The sequence below is a fragment of the Melopsittacus undulatus genome, chromosome 2 (genome assembly GCF_012275295.1).
Source record: "Melopsittacus undulatus isolate bMelUnd1 chromosome 2, bMelUnd1.mat.Z, whole genome shotgun sequence".
Taxonomy (NCBI): Eukaryota; Metazoa; Chordata; class Aves; order Psittaciformes; family Psittaculidae; genus Melopsittacus; species Melopsittacus undulatus.
Genome location: NC_047528.1, coordinates 77,813,850 through 77,835,907, shown reverse-complemented (window position 1 = coordinate 77,835,907; position 22,058 = coordinate 77,813,850). Strand labels below are relative to the sequence as shown.

General features: G+C 41.3%; 1 protein-coding gene across 2 annotated transcripts in view; it reads left to right on the top strand.

The window, feature by feature from the left end:
* PHKA2 (phosphorylase kinase regulatory subunit alpha 2) overlaps positions 1-22,058 on the top strand; it is a 43,916-nt gene that overhangs the window by 20,376 nt on the left and 1,482 nt on the right. For both annotated transcript variants that reach the window (XR_004080905.2, XM_031051146.2), the window contains exons 15-30: positions 583-692; positions 2,872-3,016; positions 3,480-3,558; positions 4,422-4,585; positions 5,199-5,372; positions 6,534-6,622; positions 7,518-7,651; positions 7,935-8,091; positions 9,627-9,706; positions 10,269-10,347; positions 10,473-10,602; positions 12,647-12,748; positions 13,370-13,488; positions 16,903-17,070; positions 18,684-18,737; positions 20,088-20,288. Coding sequence is in view for 1 of the 2 variants with exons in the window: in XM_031051146.2 (XP_030907006.2) it covers positions 583-692; positions 2,872-3,016; positions 3,480-3,558; positions 4,422-4,585; positions 5,199-5,372; positions 6,534-6,622; positions 7,518-7,651; positions 7,935-8,091; positions 9,627-9,706; positions 10,269-10,347; positions 10,473-10,602; positions 12,647-12,748; positions 13,370-13,488; positions 16,903-17,070; positions 18,684-18,737; positions 20,088-20,288 (1,985 nt within the window). In the remaining variant the exon portion in view is untranslated. The remainder of the gene's footprint in view (positions 1-582; positions 693-2,871; positions 3,017-3,479; positions 3,559-4,421; positions 4,586-5,198; positions 5,373-6,533; positions 6,623-7,517; positions 7,652-7,934; positions 8,092-9,626; positions 9,707-10,268; positions 10,348-10,472; positions 10,603-12,646; positions 12,749-13,369; positions 13,489-16,902; positions 17,071-18,683; positions 18,738-20,087; positions 20,289-22,058) is intronic.

The window sequence follows — 22,058 nt, the reverse complement described above, 5'->3', positions numbered from 1 at the left end:
TTTTCAGACACCTGGTTGTTTGGCTCATATTCCTTGACAGATAGAGTCAAGTCAGTTCCTGGCTGCTGGAGCAAGGAATGCAGTGTGAATTATTCACAAATAAGCCCTACTGAAAAAAAGTGGAATTTATTGGGTTGATGAAAAGAATGAAGATCTGTCTTTGTATTTGGATGTACTTTGTATTTGGACGTAACCCTCTGTGGGCAAGAGTTTTTAATGTTCTACAGTGAACTGTAATTCTGCAATTTCAGCACTGCAGTTTCTGTTGTCTGTTGATGGCCTTGCTTTTGAAAGGGCATACCTCATGTTCTTTTGGTAGAGAAACTTCAGGTGCTAATCAATGCCTGTAATTAAAACTCTCAGTCCCATGGTCAGTGAAACCAAGATTTTTATTTTTAGTTGGGCCTTTAAAGAGCTCCAACTATTATTTTGGTGGTTGTGACAAAATGCAGCATCTTACTCTGTTACCTGTCTTCTGCCTTACTGGTATCAATGAATGATCTCCTTGTCTTAGATGGTTGCTGTGGAAAAGCACACAGGAAATGTTAGGTGAGACCTTTTTTCTCTCTCTTTTCTTCACAGGCCGGAACAAGAACATGAAATTAAGTGGACGGCCACACCGACATATTGGAGTGTTGGGCACCTCCAAGCTTTATGTGATAAGAAATCAAATATTTGCTTTTACCCCTCAGGTGAGCATTTAAAGCTGACAGGGAAATTACTGCTTACTTAATGGCTAATCATTAGTGTAGCACTTAGCTTTTACATGCTGTCACTCAACTGTAGATAGAACAGGGATGATAAAGCAGATGTGCTTTTCTTCGTGTTTTTTTTTTTAATAGCACTGGATGATCAGCATGGTAGGAGTGCTGATAAATTTCCCTTCTGTCATACAGAGTCTGGCTTCTTTGGATTCAGGTGTAGGAGAACACAGCAAATCAATAGTACAGAGTTGTCACTGAACTCTGCCTGAGCCAACATTCTAACTAATGAAACAGTTTCTCCAGAAATAGGTCACTTAATTTATCTTCCTACTGATTGCCTTGATGGAAAATTTAGTTTCACATGAGTGTGCCAAGTACTGTGACCCCCAAGATACTAAGATGTCATCTATTCATTATAATGTTGAAATGGTCAATAGGGCTGACAAAGGAATGTTCTGTCTTTATTTTTCTGAATTAATGGCTCTTATTTGTATATTTAATGAAATATGACACATTTATTCCTGTAGAATTATTCTAGCAGTTAGTACTAAAAGGCCAAGGGGTCACCTACTACAACCATGCAACTGGAGCAGGATATAGAATGCTCACACCCTCCTATATGGATGCTTGACTAATGCAGTCCTTAAATTCCAGTGGAAGACATGTTCAGTGAATGCCACAGATGGCTTCTGCAGTCCTTCATGATGTCCAAACAACATCAGATTTACTGCAAAAAATGTGGATCCACCTGAAATCTTGCCATGTATCAAGTACTTATTGACATATTCCAAAATGGCCTTTATCCTGCTGAGTTAAACTAAAATCTCCGTAACGTTTTTGCTTTACTTTGTGGCCAGACATTTTCCCCTGACTTTTTTGTTGAGGGGGGTGGAATTAATGTTTAATTTCACCTTCCTAAAGTTAGCATTTAACTCATCTCTGTTGATCTTGACAAATGCCCACAAATTTTGTGGGGTTTTTTAGTTTGTTTCATCTTGTTCTCTAATGAAAATATTGATTGAAAATATTGAAGTGTGGGGCAAAGGCTGACCCCATTATGGTACCCTCTCGTTCTGAAGAAATAGTTGATAAGTACTATTTTGAGAACAATTTTTCAAGCAGTTCTGCCTCCTCAGGTATTTTTTCTTCAGCTCACTGGTGTGAACATTTGAAAGTTGAGAGATGTCAGCCACTTTCTTGTGCCTACCATCTGGTTGCTCCCAAAGAAGGAAATTTGACTCATTTGCTGAGATTGGTTTTTGTTATGATTGTTTAGCCATCTTGCTTTATAATTTTGTAATCATCTTGGTATTCTCGAATTGGCTTTGTTTTCCTGTGCTTTCAGGCACTGGAATTGGCTTGACTGGTCTCTATTATCCTGGCTCTTCCTCTTCAAAGTGTGTTTGCTTCTCTCTGGATTTCTGGGACCTTTTCTGTCTTGAATTAAAACTAATTGCAAGTGGCTCAGGGATTTATTTGGCTAGTTCCTTCAGTTCTGTGAAGTAATTCCTCTGCACATTGTCAGCTTTGAATTTATGTGCTCACCCCTCCCCAAGACCAGTGTCTTTCCTTAACTTTTTTTGTGGGTGTTTTGTCATGCTTTCCATTGTGTGTCTACCTTCGTTGGTTTTCCAGCTCCTAAAGTCACCGAATAGTCTCTTACTGTGATTCTTGGCTTTCCTCTGTAGTGGGAACAGCACACTTTACCACTGTACATTTAATGTACCTTTTTTACATGGTAACTGCTAGCTTTTCTGTATTCAGCTTGACTTTCAGATTGTTCCCAAGAGACATACAGGTACCAGTTCCCAGTCCTCAGTGTGCACTTAAGTCTATTTATTGCGTTTGTTGCTATTGTTAGCTTTCTCTTTCACATTTAGAGTACTTCCATCTTCCAGACCATAGGGTACTGTAATTCATCACTGGGAAGATTCTACTTCTTATTTGTATGGTTTACTTCTTTCACAGTCAGCCTCCATGTGTAAGAAAATGGTTTCTGCTGAAGCATGGATTTCTTTTTCACATTCACAGGCCTTATTAGGTTAATTTATGCAGTCTTTGCTGTGGTCAAGATTAGCTTATATGGCTTTTGTAAATGATTTAAAGGAGGACATGTAAAAAAAAGGAGTGCTGACAGCTACTCATGGTGTATTTCTTTGTTCTCTAGTTTACTGACCAGCATCACTTCTATCTGGCTCTAGACAATCAGATGATTGTGGAGATGCTGAAGATAGAGCTGGCGTACCTCACTTCTTGTTGGAGGATGACAGGGAGACCAACCCTGACATTTCCCATCACCCACACTATGCTTGGTAAACCTAATTTTCTGTGTTTCAAGCAGAGCAGATTGAGGAGGAGGGAATAGGATGGAAGTCAGTTTGAGAAGAGACATTTCAAAATCTGAATTCCAATATCAAAAGTGCAGTTTAACTTCCTCAAGTGTGTGCTAAATTTGGATGATATGGTAGTATTTCACTTTATATCACTTTATATCCTTGCATCTCTTCATCATCTCCGTGCTATTTCTGTCCAAAGAAATGTGATAGAAATCCCTTTGGAACTTCTGTTAAGTGGGTTGGGTTTTGTCTTGAGAAATCCCCTTAGAACTTGTTTGGTTTTTTTGTTTGCTTGTTTGGTTTTTTTGAATAAGCTAGTATTGGTAAGTTTTAAATGTGTCAGATTTACTTTGTAGAGAACGCCTAGTAATCTACTTTATTTAGACGTGATAATTCAAATGTGATGGTAAGCTTAGACTCTTCTACTACTCTTTTTCAGTTGACGATGGTACTGACATTCATCCTGCAGTTATTGCCACCATAAGAAAATTAGAGGATGGGTATTTTGGAGGTGCCAGGTAAAGTCAGAACCCCCAGATGATTCTCTCTGGGGTATATTTTTTTTAATAAAATCATATACAATCCTCAGGTTTTAACTTGTGATAGTGCACAGACCTTGCGCTAGAGCTCTGCAAAGAGAGAAGTTTCAGCTTTGGTTGTGTGTCAGTCAGATGGTAGTTGGACCTCACATGCAGTGGACAAGATCTGTCTCCAAAAGGGGTACCATCTCTGACTGCCATTAATGAATAAGGAAAAATGAATGTCAAACCCTTGGAAATACGAAAACTTGGTCTTGGCTGGTCTTCTGGTTTTAAGATATAATTATGTTTCACAGTTACTGGAGATGTTTTTAACACAAATTACATGTTGTTCTTATAAGCTTATTTGTTCCATTTATCCACATATAAAAGCAATTTGATATGATGCCACAGTACCTCGCTGTTCTCTTTCTGCTTATTCTCTGTCAATCAGTACTTTTCCCCAGTAATCAGATATGCTTTCTGGTTTTTAGCAGCACTGCAGTTTGATGTAAAGATACTGATATTCATGGGAACTTCTCAACACCAGTTTTTTTATACATTATCCTTAGAGTTTAGGTCTTTGTTCTGGGTCTGTCTTCATACATACAGCACCCTGCATAATTAGACTTTGAGTAATACCTCTAAGTATCTAGAACACTAAGTACTCAGATCTGCTACTCTTGTTTTACATTTGTTTTTCTTACTATCAGTATCTGCTGCTTTGTAGTTATGAAGGGTGGATTTAGCAGTTGGTCTTATAAATTTTGGAGGAGTTGTTGAAAACTCAGTGAATATTACTCTGATACTCAGTATCAGAATATTGTATGCCAATGCTTTTTGGTGTGTATTCCTGTTTGCAGGGTGAAGCTGGGCAAGCTATCAGAATTTCTTACCACCTCTTTTCATACACACCTGAGTTTTCTGGATCCAGACTGTGACATAATACTGTTTGAGGACCCTAATGAAGGCCGCAGTAGTCCTGACAGTGAATATGGAGGCTATTCAGCAGATTTCTATGAAAAAGGTAGTGGGTTTCCACTTTTTTCTTTTTTTTTTTTTTCCCTGCCAAGTTCTATTAACAGAGTCTGTTTTGTACATAGTTGATAGTCACTCAGGTTTCTTGTGTGTCAGTCTGAGGACAGTACTTGCATGACTTAATTTGGAGAAGGAATTTATGCATATTCTTCGTACATTTGTAGTATCGTGTTGAACAGTAACTGCTGCAGTAAAGCCGAGTCTGAAGAGTCTTTCACACAGATGGGGACTGTGTGAGAGAGGCTGGGGGGAGGAAAAGACTGTGAGAAGTCATAGACAAGAGCTTGTATGGGGGAGATGATAGACTCATAGACTCATTTTGGTTGGAAAACACCCTTGAGTTCTATGAACTACTAGCAAGATAGAAACACTTTAACTTCCTTTCATAGGGAAAACCAACTTCTTAACGTAGCTGTTTTCAGAGTCAAAAACTGATTTTTTTTTCTTTCCAGCTTGTTCAGCTAAGAAATCTCTTACTTATGATATTCTTGCATTTTTGTGTGCCCTTCTATATAGCAAACATAAAATAGTATGTTTGAAAAAGAAAACACTGATAAATTATGATCTTACCTTTAATAAACCTTTTATGTATGTCTCACTAGAAAGCCAGGATGAACTGGATCAGTACATAAATGATGTCCTGCAGAGTACAGCACTGAAGTCATACCTGCCTCCAACTTCAAAGACTGCAAATCAACCACCTGTGTTCAATGCAAGCAATTCCACAAAAGAGATACTGTCAATAATGGCAAAGACAAAGGGCTTAGAAGTTCCAGGTATTTCTCCGTTAGCAGTTCAGTGATAATAATAGAAAGTATGGTTTGGGTGCTAGAAGGGGCAAGTTCAAGTATTTCAAAGTTCTGCTGTTTAGAAAGAACTAGTGTTTTGAGTACATTGTAGTTACCGAGAAATAAGAATGAGTCTGAAGCTGTTAGTGTTGTTTTCCCACCATATCCCTTGTCTTGTTGTATACGCAGATAAGCTGCTATGAAATGTAACATTTAATCAAGGTTAATGGTATGGAAACTGCTACAGCTTCTCAGTTGGATAGAATTTTAGAACTCAAGTCAGTGAGTTCTTTTTCTTTTTTTTTCTTGTTTTTTATACAAAAGCAGACAAAATGTATTTTCTTATTTTAGTAAAGTTGCGGTGAAGTGAAATGTTTCAATGCCAGAAAAAAACATAAGAATGCTCATGTATTCTCTAAATTTGTAAGAACAAACAGAGTAGAGAGGGAGGATAGATTCTTAATTACTGTACATTTTTAATAGACTGATGGGAGGTTTTACACCAAAATAGTGCTTTGACTGAATTTGTAAATAGATTCCAACATATGCATTATTTTATATTTTGGTATGTAGTATTCAGTGCCCTGATTAAGGGAAAGCTTCCATTAACTGGAAAAATTAACTGAAAATAAATGACTTTTAAGCTCTTTTGTTAGTGTTTTCTCCCATCTTTCGTATGCTACATCATTTGCTCCTCTATTGAATTCAATGTATGAAGTTAACAGAGAATTAGCCTACATTTAGCATTATCATTTTAATTATGATACCTTACCAGTTAGACCATTTTCTCCAAGTTCTTCCTGTTGAAATGGTCAAAAGCCTTAGCAGGTTCAGGTCATTGGGCTGTAGGATTTCTGAGGCATAGGCTACCATAAGAGATACCAGTTCAGCATGTGAAAATCTCAGGCACTACATGCTCATCTTAGAAGCTCTTGGAGCAAGCCTGCAAGGAGATAAGGTTCAGAATCTGATCTTGTCCAAATTCCAAGCACAGGATCTCAGAAACATTGCCTCTATATTTTGACTCTTGGAGGTATTTTTTGTTTTTACCTACTGTAGCTGCTTCATGAAGGTGTTTTTGATTTTTATGTTACTGAAACAGACTTTTTTTTGTCCTTCTTTTTTTTCCTTTGTGGCTTTGTTTTCCAGCTGTGCCTATGTCTCTGCCCACTAAAGTTCTGAACACACACCGGAAGTCTCTGAATCTTGTTGATAATCCCCATTTCTTCGAGACAAAGGTAAGATGTGGGAATTTTCATACTATTTGTCATTTTGAGACCCAGTACTGTGTTTTTTTCCTGTGTTTCCCAACCAAACCCTATAAACATTCTCATTTTCCTTCACAGACAAGACATTCTGCCTGAGGCACCAGATAGCTACTCCCTTGTTTTGGAATTTATGCCTGGGTGAAGTTTTTTTGTTTAAATGGACATTATCAAGTGGAAAGTTTTTAACTGTGTGCACAGTATATATAGGTGCCTATTTTTAAAGGCCAAAGATTAAGTCATTGTCTTTAGTCCTAACTGAACACACAAAGGGAAGAATAGGGTGTTCGTGGCTTTTAGAGATGTTCTCCAAGCAATGCTACTTATAGTAATATCTGGGTAGGAGGGGAGTGTGAGAAAGGGCAGGTGTCCTTACAACGCTGATCAAATCCCACAACAATGTATGAAGCTTGGAATATTTGTGATGGAAACAAATGCATTCACAAAGCACCACATATATACAGGTTAGAGGTGGTACTCAAAAAGCCCTAGATTGTTTCAGCTAAAAAGAGATGGTATCCTTCTACTTTTCTCTTTACAGGTGGCAGCAAATGACAGGAAAAGCATGCACATAATTTAATTTCCTTTTTTGACAAACTTTTTCTTCATTTTGTCAAAAAAATGGCTTTCCTTGTTGATTGAACCAAGACTAGAGACAAAGTTCATTCTGGGTGTTGTGTTTCTTGGGGATCGATCTCGTTTTCATGTCTGCAGTAGTCTGGCAAGAACTATGTGATGTATTTCAAGTGCAGAGTTATGTTGCAAGTCTGTTATATGTTTTTAATGGGAAGTTACAGTTTGAATTTGATCTGCTACTTTTTTTAAGGATCGTTTCTGATTTTTTTTTTTCATCCATCTTTGTTACCAGGACCGTGGAAATGTTTTGCACTCATCTAAAGATGCTCGTGGTGATCTGGATTGCAGGAAACTTGTTGAGCAGTTGAAGGAATGTCCAACACTCCATGATCAAGCTGATATCTTATATATCTTGCATATACTAAAGTGAGTTGTCCAAGTATAAACTTCAGCATCTTGAAGTCTGATCACAGCTATAGTCACCAATAGGGTCGTGGCTAAGTGAGTGTTCAAGTTAATGTGGAAGTTCCTGGTACCAAGGGTTTTGTCCCACATATAACTGACCTCTGGTGAAGGCCCACGTCCCATGCACTGCTTAATACAAAATATAAGCAGTGTGATCAAAGTCAGGCTGCTTGTTGTTTATTTGTTAAGGTTAAGCTATATAACATTTACGGGATGACTTAGCTTTCTGTGTCTTTTCTGGCAGAGGTGCTGACTGGGACACAGAGCTGGATGGGCAGTATGGTGTCACTGTTCATTGCCTACTCAATGAGCTCTACAGAAAGGCAGGCCTCAATCAAGAATGGGGATTAATCCGTTATATTTCTGGTATACTCAAAAAGAGAGTGGAAGTCCTGGCTGAGGTATGAAATACAAATAATGCTGGTTCAGTTTCCTGCCTAGAAACTGAACTAAAACTACCAGTTTGCTGGTGGAGCTTGTACTTGCCCTTCTTCTGGTCTTTACTTCACAACATACATAGTGCAGCATTTTTCAGTAAATATTGGTTGCTTTTCTGATCTCAAATCTTACTATGACATCTTTACCTTTCATCTGTACTGCAGACTGCTAGTGCTGGCACAGGCTGAGAATGTCACTGTAAACGATTGTGAAGGCTTCATCCCATGTCTGGTAATGGGAGAAGCTCAGTTACGTGATTTGAAAGCTGTAGTTGTCATTGGGAATTGTCTTGTTGCTATTGCAGTAACATGAACAGTTTAGGAGCACTGCTATGTCAAGGTGCTAGTGATGATATAAAACATACTCTGCTGATTTCCATCCTATTGGGCAGACAGTTTGCTGTGTACAAGGTTGTTTGGATTAATTAATATGTTAATGCCTCTAAAATTATTAATTTTAATAGAGGGACTATTAAGTAGTAACAAGAAAGATCTACTGTAAGGGTACAAATTTAATTTTGAACATTGCAAAAATGCTCTCAAGTACTCTAAAGTATTTGTTTAATTTCCTACTTAGCCCTGCATATTTCTGAGGAGCTCTTTATAAAATTCCTGTCCATTTTCAAAGCTTTGACTGTCACACCTAGGATGCTCTATTTTAGCAGCAGTCGTATCTGCAGGAAGCAATTTTTGATAGTCATGCTGCATGGTACTTCATTAAGCACATGAACTCTTCCATCCTCAAGACATGATGGATGAGCAGTACAGACATGCTCACAGGCAGCTGCGTATATTCAGTTGAGAAGATACTGACAAAGAACTGGGGAGGAAGTGAGTATGGCTGATCTGTTTTGTTCAGGTTCAGCGAGGGAAAGCAGACTTCAAAATCAGAGGAACCTTGTTCTGTGAGGTCTTTGATTCAGGATGCTAGAACAGGTGAACTGAACACCCACTTTTAAAGGACATTGATGTAAAAAAGTAAACACTGTGGATCTAGGGCAAGCATCTATTTCAGAATGTAGACAGGGTGCCAAATTAGGAAATGTGATGCAGTATGTTCCATGTTTGTTTGTTTTAAGAGATATGTTAGTACTCCAGATATTTTATTTTATTATTTTTTACTTTATATCTAATACTGCCAAGTACTTCATTGATTAAAAACATTTTTTTTGTCTTAAATAAATAACAAATGTTTATCTTATGATTAAGGATAAAGTCCTTTACTGATCAGCCAGCCCCACTGGAGTGCCTAATCGTTAGCTGCTGATTTCATTGAGTTTGGGAGCAGACTTTCAGCCTGGCAGACTCTCATAGTCCTGTTGACCTCAGGGGATCTTTGGCAACTAGTTAACAGCATTCTGCTGGATCTGCATGTCTCATCATTAATAGAAATGCACTAAAAAAATTGTAAAGGAATGGTTTGTTTGGGGGAATTAAAAATGGTTTCACTTCAGTGTGACTCAGAGAAAGGTTTTTTGCTTTCTGTCCAATTATGATAGGCATGCACAGACCTTCTGTCGCATCACAAACAACTTACAGTAGGCCTGCCACCAGAACCTCGTGAGAAAATCATTACCACGTAAGTTGGAGCTCTACCTTAGTTACAGAAGCAGACTGCCCTTCATCTTCCTGCTGGTACTGTTCTGTTGCTATTATCATAGAATCATAGAGTTGTTTGGGTTGGAAGGACCTTAAAGATCATCCAGTTCCAGCCCTCCTGCCATGGTCAGGGACACCTTCCGCTAGACCAGGTTGCTCAAAGCCCCATCCAGTCTGGCCTTGAACACTGCCAGGGATGGGACATCCACAGCTTCTCTGGGCAGCCTGTGCAGTGCCTCACCACCCTTGTAGTGAAGAACTTCTTCCTAATATCTAATCTGAATCTCCCATCTATAAGTTTAAAGCCATTCCCCCTTGTCCTGTCTCTACCTGCCCTTGTCAGAAGTCCCTCTCCAGATTTCTTGTAGTCAAAATTTGGTTCAAAATTTATTCCTCATCTTTAGAAGGAACTGTAACCATGCAGGCAAAACCATAGGCACCTTTGTGGCACACATGTTTTTAGGTGATTTGGTTCCAGTGCTTGTTCAGAGGTTAATAGCAGGTGCCTGAATAACTGCTAACTGTGGTTTACCTTTTTGTAGCCCACTACCACCTGAGGAGCTCATAGACCTGATTTATGAAGCCAGTGGCCAAGACATCAGTATAGCAGTCCTGACACAGGTAGGTAGCACGTCTAAAAAGGGTTCTTTCAGCTCTGCCCAGGGTGGCACCAGTGTTTGCTCTGTGACTGGGAAAGCCAAGAGGACTCACTCTGAATGGGTGCCCTTATGGATTTGTCCTTGCAGGAAATAATTATGTACTTGGCGATGTACGTCCGGTCACAGCCTAGTCTTTTTGTGGAGATGCTCAGGCTCCGCATTGGTCTGATAATTCAGGTGATGGCTGCTGAGCTGGCCCGAAGTCTGAAATGCTCAGGTAAGAGTAATTTTATCATAAGAGTACACAAGACGTTATTTCTGCTGCACCTCAGTGGTTGATTTTTCATTTATATGTGTTAAATACTTCAATTAACTTCTTCATTCAGCATGCACAGCTACAAGCTTCAAAAATAACTTATCTTTCTGGCTTAGTGAAAGATTCCTCTCTCACAATCCCACAGTTATTCAAACTGAAGTGGTTATTAAATAGTTCATTACCATGGCTTTCAGTAAGTGTTTGATGTATAGGTCGTCACACTGCATATCTGTGTGTATTTCAGGACCCAGTGCCACCATTATCAATGAGCATTAGGACCTTAGGCATCTTCTGAGCATTTGAGCTTTAATTCATAGTTCTGGTTGTTTTTATTCGAAGTAACTGCTGATCTTCCACTTATGTGTAAGCCTTCTCCATTTGAATATGCTTAGTTGTAAAATATTTGCTGTTTAGAATTCAGCTAGTGATATGTTATTTTGTCAGCATATCAATAAAAAAACGTACAGGCCCCCAGGATGTTGCATATGCCCTACAAAAACTCAAGAAGTAAGTAACAAGTGGTGCAAGGCACAATATTTTAAAACTCATTTTGGAATTGAAATTAAAATAAAAATGAAACTAGAGAGAGATCTGAGGATGATGATGACTGAGGAGAGATCTGAAAAATCACTGAAGGATTTTCCTTATTGATGGGGGTCAGAAGTCTAAGAAGGAGCAGTCATGGAAAGTAACCAAGTTAATGTGACCAATATATAGTGAAATGCTTCCACTTAGGAGCATGATCTAGGCCATATTTTTATGGCTCAGCTCTTGTTACCATTTCTGATGCCCTAGCACACCCTAAATGGGAATAACTTTGTGGAAGCAGATTTCTTGTCTCTCTCCAGTTTTCTCCCTCTTGGAGTGAAGAGGGGGTCCCTGGTAGTTGGGTTAGATGGAGCCCATTTTGGATTCTGCTTCTCTCTTAACTTGAATTGGTAGCTGTTGCTGGGAGTAGCAGGTTTCTCCCTTAGGAGTTTACAAAAGGAGCCAAGTAATTTTTATAGAATCATAGAATAGTTAGGGTTGGAAAGGACCTTAAGATCATAAAGTTCCAACCCCCCTGCCATGGGCAGGGACACCTCACACTAAACCATGCCACTCAAGGCTCTGTCCAACATGGCCTTGAACACTGCCAGGGATGGAGCATTCACAACTTCCTTGGGCAACCCATTCCAGCGCCTCACTCACACTCCTTTTCTGGGATAGAATTATAGAATAGAATTATAGAATACTTTGGGTTGGAAGGGACTTTCAAAGGTCATCCGATCCAACCCCCCTGCAATGAGCAGAGTCATTCTCGACTAGATCAGGTGGCCCAGAACCACATCCTATATAGAGTGTACAGAAGGCCCTGTCTCCCCAAAACCTGTAGCTGGATAGTGAAAAGTGCTTTCTTTTTTCACACTGCAAAGTCTGTTTTTCCTGGGGTCCGTTTTGTTATTCCTTAGCCTTAAACACCAGCTGCTTTGTACACTACTGACAGCTTCTTTGCTGCCTTTTCCGTGTTCTTCTATGGGAGATTTTTGGTGCACACATGTGCTCATGTCTGTGTATGTGCTTTTTCTTTCTGTCAGAAGCATGATCCTTCAGTCAAATAAAATACAACAAGCCTTCCACATGCATGCATTTTGTTATGGAATAACTGGTTCTGTAATTTAGTTCTACATGTCAGCTGCTTTTGGGAGATGGCTGTAATGCCTTTCCAGTTGATCTTGCTTTACAAAGAAACAATTGCTTTCTCATCACCAGCTTCAGTGGGATTTCACACAAGCTCCAGCATAATATCCACTAATGCAAATAGTGTTATTTCCATGCAGTGTTTGTTCTTAAGTCCTGAAGTGAATTTTCTTTGAAATATGACTATACAGATTAATTTTTCAGAGAAAGCTTTAGCCACAAAGGTAAATGTGACTGAACTGCATTCAGCAACAGTTACATAGGAAAACAAGGTATAAACCACCTATAATGATGCTTGGGTTTTCTTCTCCTGTTTTGACACTAGGTGAAGAAGCTTCAGAGAGTTTGATGAATCTAAGCCCCTTTGATATGAAAAATCTTCTACACCATATTCTCAGTGGAAAAGAGTTTGGAGTGGAAAGAAGCTGTAAGTTGGTCACTTGGGTACTTGTGTATGTTAAGTAAGAACTATAAATATAAAGTTAGATTTTCTTGTAAGTAGGAATCTGTTCTCTCAGCATGTAAAATAGAGGTATAGGTAATGTATTTAATTGTGGGTGGCCAATACACCCACAGGTGTATATTTGCTGTGGAATAAACAAAACAAATATAATGGAAGCCATCTTGCACTGAAATACAGTTGTATCCAGTTTTCAATGATATGTAGGCAAGTTTTAAAATGAAAACATTTTATGTGATCAGAATGAAAACCGTGAAAAGGGCATATCTAACATACATGCAGGAAGTGTGTCTCACAAGCACTGGCATGTCAACTACCTCCTGGGTTTATTCCTAGGCCCTCACAGATTGATTGCAACTTTGAAGTCTTTTAAAGCTATGATTGCTTTGTGTCTTGGAAAATCAGGTCCTGATACCACAGTGTGGATCTAGGCCCCTTGATGCAAAAATTTTGAACTGTCAGTGTTATTTGCAAGGATGCTGTCACGAGGAGCACTGTACACTTGTGAAAGATGTGTTTAGCTCTAGATACAATGTCATCTGCTTTTCTACCCCTAGAATTTTTAAAATGTCCATTTGCTTCTTTTAGTGCGACCTGGAGATTCCTCTTCATCCAGCCCTTCAATTTCTATTCATGAAATGGGGCATTCTGGAGCAACCAAAACAGAAAGAAGTGGTATTACTAAATTGAAGAGTGAGATGAAGCAGGTGAGGATTTTCCGTCAATGCTCATCAGAAAATGCAGCTGTTCTGGAACTGTATTATGTTAGGCTTTGTTCTTGGTAAAGGACAGAAATTTCAAAAGATCCTTTGATTTAAAGCTGATCGCTAAATAGAAGGCAGTAAGGGGATGTTTCCTCCAAAAATGTGCTTTCTTTTCTGTTCTTGTTTCGTATGCTGAATATAGAAGAATGTGAATAAACTCGATTGCAGTCATAATACCAAGTTTAAACCAGCTCTTACTTATCTTTAGCTAAGGAAATGTCAGATGTTCATTCTTGTACTCTGCCCCAGTTGCTGAAGTTGTCCACATTCCTTCTGGAAAAGATACACTTGGAAAAGATCTCTTGATGGCTTTGATTTCTCTGTTTTGTGTCTCTACTGTTATCTCTTTTCCTCTGCTGTTATTTATATTCCTCTAGACAAATAGGAAGGTAGTGATCAAATAAAATACATTTATAAGAGTGGTTCTATTTTTTTCAAGCCCGGCTTATTCAGCTGGAGAAGATAAGGCTCCAGGAGGACCTTGTTGCAGCCTTTCAATATATAAAAGGGGCTTATAAGAAAGATGAGGAGATGCTCTTTACAAGGCCTGTAGTTATAGGAGAAGGGGCAATGGTTTTAAACTGAAAGTGGACAGGGTCAGATTAGACACAAGGAGCACATTTTTTTTATTATGAAGGTGGTGAGAAACTGGAACAGGTTCCCCAAAGAACTTGTGGATGCTCCATCCCTGTCAGTGTTCCAAATCAGGTTGGATGGTGCTTCGAGCAGCCTGGTCTAGTGGAGGTGTCCCTACGTGTTGCATGGCCTAGATGATTTTTCAAAGTTCCCTTCCAGTGCAAACCATTCTATATTAGAAATCTATTTTCTAAAGGCCCTCTTGACAAGTAAGCCTGTTTCTTTTAATCTGACACCATTCCCTTAGGTTGCTAAGGAGGTATTTTATGTTTTCCTTTGATTGTATGAAACACATTTGCTCAGTAAGTCTTCAGAAAGGAATGGCATTTCTGCATGGTCTGGTTATGGAGCTTTTGATGTTGACAGTAAAGGGTCTGTTAAGGATTCTTCACAGGACATGATAAGGCACCTGTGTTTGAGCCGTGTCGTGGTATGGCTACGAAGATGCTGATAGCTGTAGCTGCTTTCCACTGGCCCTGAAGTGGCTTTGGGGTTTCAGTGTGAGCAGGGCTTGCAGCCCTAAGGCAGGTGCCTGACTTGAAGGCCTTTCCAGGAAGGAAGAGGGACTAGGCACTAGGTGGCAGCATTATTTTGTTTTAAATACAGAGATGGGCCTGAGCTGAAGTATTCGGACCTTCGTTGAGGTTGGAAATGCGGTTCCTGTATTGCTTTTGCATTCGATGGAAACCTGGTGTTTTGCACAGAAGAGGAGTTGGCTGGTTTTATTTTTATTTCCCTCACCTTGCCATTCATGCTGCTTCCTGCCACGTCTCATTGCATTCTCTGAGTAATGCTCTAGGTACTAATTTAATGTCATCTTGACTGCGGGGGAATCAACTCTGTGTTACAAGGAACATTTTCAAGCACCTGTAGTAACACCTCTGAACATCAAGCCTTTGCCTGGGCCTGAACCATTAACACTGGTTTGGGGTGGACAGTTACAGAAAAATGCTGCAATTCTGAGGTGCTGCATTCACATTTCAGCAGAAATTTTGCCTTGAAGCTCTTTGTTTAGTGCTGCTCACCCAGCTGGCAGCCCACAGACTTTCTGCAGCAAGGTGACCTTTCTTTTCTCTGAGTACTCAAGCTCATTCCCTGTTTCTTGTCTTCACACATATGGGTTACTTAACCTTGTTTGCCTCCTGTTCTGTCCCAGCTGCCTGTCTATGTGTTGGTGTCTGGTTTTCTTTTGTAGTTTTTTCATGAGGGCCACTCCATGTCCAGCAGCATGTTTGCTTCCATGGTAAAACCCTGTCTGCAGCTCTGCGTCTGCTCCTCACCCTGTGCTTGTGTGCAGGGCTCTTAGCCATAGACATCTCTTGTGACCTCTCCTGCATAAAAAATTGTTTTCAAACCCTGCCTCTTTGTCTTGTCCATCTTCATTGGGAACCAATTCTCATTACTAATCTTTTAATAGACATTGAGCCTTGCATTTAGGTCCACTTAGTTCTTCTGAAGCTTAAGTTGTAGCAGATAAAGCACTATAGCAGATTTAGCTACTTGATGGTGGGTAATGTTACAGGTGTCATCAGGATTTAAAACTAATGTAGCGCTGATAAATGCTGGCAGTCTCTGAGCAGAAAGGAACTCACAGTAGCTTCATGTTGCTGGGACAGGGGTTGTATGGTCACGGGTATCTCCTTATGCAAGACATCTTCTTTGGAGGCAAAGAAGTGTAGCTCTTCTTAAGCTTTTGCTGTTAAGGAATATAATTGTTCCTCCCCATGCTGACCTGCCTCCTCTAGCTCTGCGTAGCAGGATGGAGGAAGTTCTGTCTTGGCCAATGTGCAATGGAAAAGAATGGCAAGCATCAAAACATCAAGGGGACACCACCTATGCCTAACTGATACTAGTTCTGTTCTTTCTGCAGAGCTCATCTGTGCAGAATCAGTGAGCCTACCCTTTGCAAACATACAGTTTTCAGTTTGTTTTCCTTCTTCCCAGTACTTTGCTGAGGTGGTTTCTTACTCAGAGATGTTGAGATTTGAGACAAGGCTGTCGGTGAAGTCCTTTCTAGGCTGAAAGTAATAGGTGTGCAAAAAGGTACATGGAAGCAGAAGAGTGCAGTCTCTGGGAGTGCAAAAAGTAGGCAAACTGAATGTGTGGGAATAGGAACAAGAATTTGGAGGTGCCACAGTTTTGAAGGTGATTTACTGCCTAATTCATTGCCCAAGTCTGGTAGAGTAAAATAGTAGAGCAGTAGTGACAATAAGGGTAACAAGACTGATACTTAGAGGGAGGCAGGCATGATGATTACATGACCACACTAAGTTGGATTTTAGTCTACTTACTTGAATAGAACTTTTTGCATGCAGGACCTCTCTTGCTGGAGTCAGAGACCCTTTGGTTCTCTTAAAAATCCAAGTGAGTCCAGCCTTCCTGCAAATCCCACCATCTTGCACACCAGTGACACTGCCCTGACAGCCAGCTTATGCCTGTTAAAATAGTCAGGCCTTGTGCTGAACAAAGCAGTGAAGTTTACTAGGTCATGTCTTGTTGAACTGCTTGCCTGTTTTGTTGAGAAATGATCAAAGTTCTGTGGAAGTGAAGCTTGTGAAGGGGAGAGGAAGGGATCAGTCCTGCTCCTTCACTTTGTGTGATATGATAATATGTATTTTTTCCCTTCTTCTGTGATAACATAGTAAAGGGATGATACATTCACCAGGAGTAGCACTTGGGGTGGTAGAAGGCAACTAACCAAGGCTTTAATGTTTCTTACAGAGGAGCAGTACTCCGTCATCTCCCAGTAGTCCTTCTCCTGCTGGCTCCAGTGGAGACATGAGCTGGGGTGACAGAAAAGGGCAGTGGCTGCGCAGAAGGAGGCTTGATGGTGCTATTAACAGGGTTCCTGTTGGCTTTTATGAGAAAGTGTGGAAAATCCTTCAGAAGGTAAGCTGGCAGCTGTGGAGGAGAGGAAGCAAGCAAGCTGTATGGTAACTTGGGAAGATGGCAGTCCAGAGGTGGCACGTTGCTGGGAGCTGAAGTTGGTCTTCAGCTGGAAAACTGGTGGAAGCTAGTCACTAGTAGAAGTGTGTCTCTCTAGCATAGAAGGGCTCTGTTACCACAAGTTCATATGTTTGTTTGGGAGTGTGTTTCTTCTCTGAAATCACTGGTGCTTGAATTTCAGCTGAATGATTCTGTTCCACCACTGTCTGTTTTGCATCACACATGCCCTAATGCGAGCTGTGGTCAGGGCTGTGAGGTGCTGCAATGTAGTGCAGTTCCTGCACTCGAGTTCAAAAGGGATGCAAGGAATGAAGTAGGAAACTACTGACTCTCAAAATGTGTCAAGGTCTCTTGCTGGCCCTTCTGAGCTGTATGGCATTCTTAACAGGGTTTTTTTCCTTGCTTGGATTTTTTAAAGTGAAAATAAGTTCTTGCCAGCCCTTTGGAGACCAGGGGCATAGAAATGTGTTAAGGCAGCTCTCCAGGAAGGACTTGGTAGGAATTACAAGTTCTTACTCATTTCAGAGTGATTATACACCAGTTCTGCTGTGCTGGATGAAAGCCAGCACTGAGCACCTTGCAGCACTGAGCAATTCATGCCCACACTTTGGGGAAAAATGTGCATCACCAGCTTGGGTTGATTTTGGTTATCCTTCTGAAATCTCTTATCCTTAAGCTTTTAGTGTTGATGTCAGCCAAGATGAGTCATATCTGACCTTGTGGCTATTTACTAATGGGATTTTTCAGTAGAGTGAGCATCACTTCTGTCCTGACCTAACATAATAGCTGGGGGTATCTGAATGTTTTTTCTGGCTATTGAAATCAGTTGTGCTTATTTATCTTCAGTATTTCATTCTTAAACTCCTTGGAGCATTCATAAAACCTCTCTCTTCTGGGTGTGTTTTTGTACCGCAGGTACCCAGATGTGTCACTGTTCAGCTTGCCTTCTCACCAACTAGATTTTGTCACCCTTTCCTTGTGTACAACTTTGTATTTCTAACCCCACCTCTCCCCCACTGTTGGTGGCCCATGTCCAAGCACCACAACACGTTGACATGCTTGAGTTGCAGTACCCTGGATCTGAAACACTTAACTAAAGATTGTTTTAGTGAAACTAAAAAATGAAGGTTCTCACTTCAGTGGTCTGTTGTCATGCTTTTGCATTACCTTTTATTTCTGCATCCTCTCTCACAGGATGTTCTCACTGATTTTTTTCCCTCTTTTGTGTGCCTCTTGCTCTAGTGGCTTTCCAAGTACTTTCCTCCGCTTCAGTAGCTGGACCGGAGCACAGCACACTCTCTACAATGTCATGTCAGGCTATTTCTAATGTTTGCCAGGTTATATAATAACTTTCTTCAGCAAAGGTGAAATAATATTTTAAGCAGGTTTTGTTTGGGGGGTTTGGGTTGTTTGGGTTTTTTTTTCGGGGTAGGGGTGTTGTTTTTGGGGTTTTTTTTTAACCGAAAGTTGGCACATACTATCTTAGAGCAGAGAAGCCTCAGATTTACTGGCAAGAACTGTAATTTCTGATCATTGTCAAAACATTGTTGTTTCAGTGCCACGGTCTGTCCATTGATGGATATGTCCTTCCTTCTTCAACTACCAGAGAGGTACAGTAAAATGCCAATGATTTTCTAGCCCCCTGCCTGAAAGGTTTTTTTTGTCATTGCAAGGTGCAGTGCGGCTGCTCTTGCAGATCCTTGGTTTCAGGAAGGTTACAAGATAGGGGCCTTCTCCCAGAACCTCCACCTGCTCTCCCGGGGCTCTGCAACTGAGTTCCTGCCAGACAGGCTTGGGAGTGGGTCTGTGGCAAGTTTCCCCTTTGCTTAGCCTGCTCTCCACACACCTTCCCTGACCCTGGGAGCTCACAGAGCAGTACTTGACAGAGTGTGGCTGATGGCCATCCTTTGAGCTGGCTGAGGGGAAACCACAGCCTGGCTAGAATAAAGCAGACCCCTTGCTTGCCACTTTTTAACATGCAGCAACAGCAGTCAGTATATTTTGACATTACAGTCTCAAAAGTAAGTATCAGTTTAGAATGATTGTTTCTAACCAAAGCTTCGACTCTTTAAATCTGTAACATTTCCTTATGTATTTTTTTCCTTAGTTGGATTGCTACTCTTGTCTTTAGGCACTCTGGCAAGTTTTGAATTTACAGTTGTAAAACAAACTCTTGTGAACAGTGATTCATCAGTGCAGAAGTGGTGCTTGTGTGCCTGAGACTGGTTTTCTCTCTGGTTCCCTCAGATTTGTCTCTGGGTTCCTTTGTGTCTGAGGAATGGTGGTGAAAGCTGACAAGAGAAACTGGACTTTTCTGCCAAATTTACACTTCTTTTTTGTTCCCATAATGGAGAGCTTTATTTATCCCTATTGTGTAGGTAAATAGGCTTATATTTTTAGCCTTATATTTTAGCCTATTGGACCTCAACAGTGTCTAATTTTGTTATTTAAATGAACAAGGACAAACCTCCTAAGGCAGCAGCCTTTCACATTCACCCATAGAGCAATGCCAGTGCAAATGAAGCTGCTCTGCAGACAATACAGCTATACCTCTGTGTGGAAAAGCATTCAGGTGGTTATTTTAAAAACTCAGCAGTGATTTTTGGCTTTGCAACTAACCTGCGATGCCAGAATTATACTTACAAGGCAGAGTGCGTCAGACCACAGCATGAGGAACAAAGAGTTAATTTGCTAGCTAAGCATCTGCCTTCCTATATGTAACTAAAAAGTGTGTGTGATGGGTTGCAGGGCTGGAGGAGTCTTCAGTTGCTTAACTGTTCACAGGGCCTAGCAACACAAGAAGCTTCTGTAAGTGCTAAAGCCACACAAACATTTTCTTCGCTTTGGTCAGCCTACCCACATGTGCAAAGAGGAGCCTATGTTTCAGTGCCTGCAGGGTGTGATGAGCCACACTTTGGGATTTACCAGTTTTTCTTTCCATTTCCACTCAAACTTGCTAGATGACACCGTGTGAAATCAAGTTTGCTGTGCATGTGGAGTCAGTGCTAAGCCATGTACCCCAGCCTGAGTACAGGCAGCTCCTGGTGGAAGCCATCCTTGTTCTCACATTCCTCTCTGACATCGAGGTGAACAGCATTGGAGGCATCATCTGTGTGGACCGAATTGTGCACATGGCCAATGACCTCTTTCTGCAGGAGCTGGTGAGTTCACAGGGCAGTGGTGTGAAGCCTCCATGTTTGAAAATTGCCCTCTGCTCCCTTTTTACTGTTTGTGGTGAGCTTGATCTTACCCATATTATAGAATCATAGAATAGTTAGGGTTGGAAAGGACGTTAAGATCATCTAGTTCCAACCCCCCTGCCATGGACAGGAACACCTCACACTAAACCATGTCACCCAAGGCTCTGTCCAGCCTGGCCTTGAACACTGCCAGGGATGGAGTATTCACAACTTCCCTGGGCAACCCATTCCAGTACCTCACCACCCTAACAGGAAAGAATTTCTTCCTTAGATCCAATCTAAACTTCCCCTGTTTAAGTTTCCTATCGCTACAGTCCCTAATGAAGAGTCCCTCCACAGCATCCTTGGTAGGCCCCCTTCAGATACTGGAAGGCTGCTATGAGGTCTCCACGCAGCCTTCTCCAGGCTGAACAGCCCCAATTTTCCCAGCCTGTCTTCATAGGAGAGGTGCTCCAGTCCCCTGATCATCCTTGTGGCCCTCCTCTGGACTTGTTCCAACAGTTCCATGTCCTTTTTATGTTGAGGACACCAGAACTGCACACAATACTCCAAGTGAGGTCTCACGAGGGCAGAGTAGAGGGTCAGGATCACCTCCTTTGACCTGCTGGTCACACTTCTTTTGATGCAGCCCAGGATACGGTTGCCTTTCTGGGCTGTAAGCGCACACTGAAGCTGGCTCATGTTCATTTTCTCATCGACCAACATCCCCAAATCCTTCTCCTCAGGGCTGCTCTGAATCTGTTCTCTGCCCAACCTGTAGCTGTGCCAGAGATTGCTCCAACCCAGGTGTAGGACCTTGCACTTGGCATGGTTAAACTTCATGAGGTTGGCATCAGCCCACCTCACAAGTGTGTCAAGGTCCCTCTGGATGGCATTCCTTCCCTCCAGCGTATCAACAGAACCACACAGCTTGGTGTCATTGGCAAACTTGCTGAGGGCGCACTCAATCCCACTGTCCATGTCACTGACACAGATGTTGAACAAGACCGGTCCCTGAGGGACACCACTTGTCTCCAGCTGGACACTGAGCCATTGACCACAACTCTTTGAGTGTGACCATCCAGACAGTTCTTTATCCACCAAGTGGTCCATCCATCAAATTGATGTCTCTCCAATTTAGAGACAAGGATGTCATGTGGGACAGTGTCGAACGCTCTGCACAAGTCCAGGTAGATGACATCAACTGCTCCACCCCTGTCCATCAGTTCCATAGCCCCATCATAGAAGGCCACCAAATTGGTCAGGCAGGATTTCCCCCTATTGAAGCCATGCTGGCTGTCACCAAGCACCTTGTTGTTTTTCATGTGCCCTAGCATGCCTCCCAGGAGAATCTGCTCCAAGATTTTGCCAGGCACAGAGGTGAGACTGCCTGGTCTGTAATTCCCTGGGTCATCCATTTTCCCCTTCTTGAAAATGGGGGTTATATTTCCCTTTTTCTAGTCATTGGGAGCTTCACCTGACTGCCATGATTTTTCGAATATGATGGACAGTGGCTTTGCAACTTCATTTGCCAGCTCCTTCAGGACCCGCAGATGGATTTTATTAGGTCCTGTGGACTTCTGTATGTTCAGTTTCTTAAGATGCTCTCAAACCAGATTCTCTCCTACAGTGGACCCAAGGTCTTCATTCTCACAGTCCCTGTGTCTGCCTACCAAGACTTGGGTGGTGTGGTCAGAGCATTTGCCAGTGAAGACTGAGGCAAAGAAGTCATTCAGAACCTCAGTCGTCTCC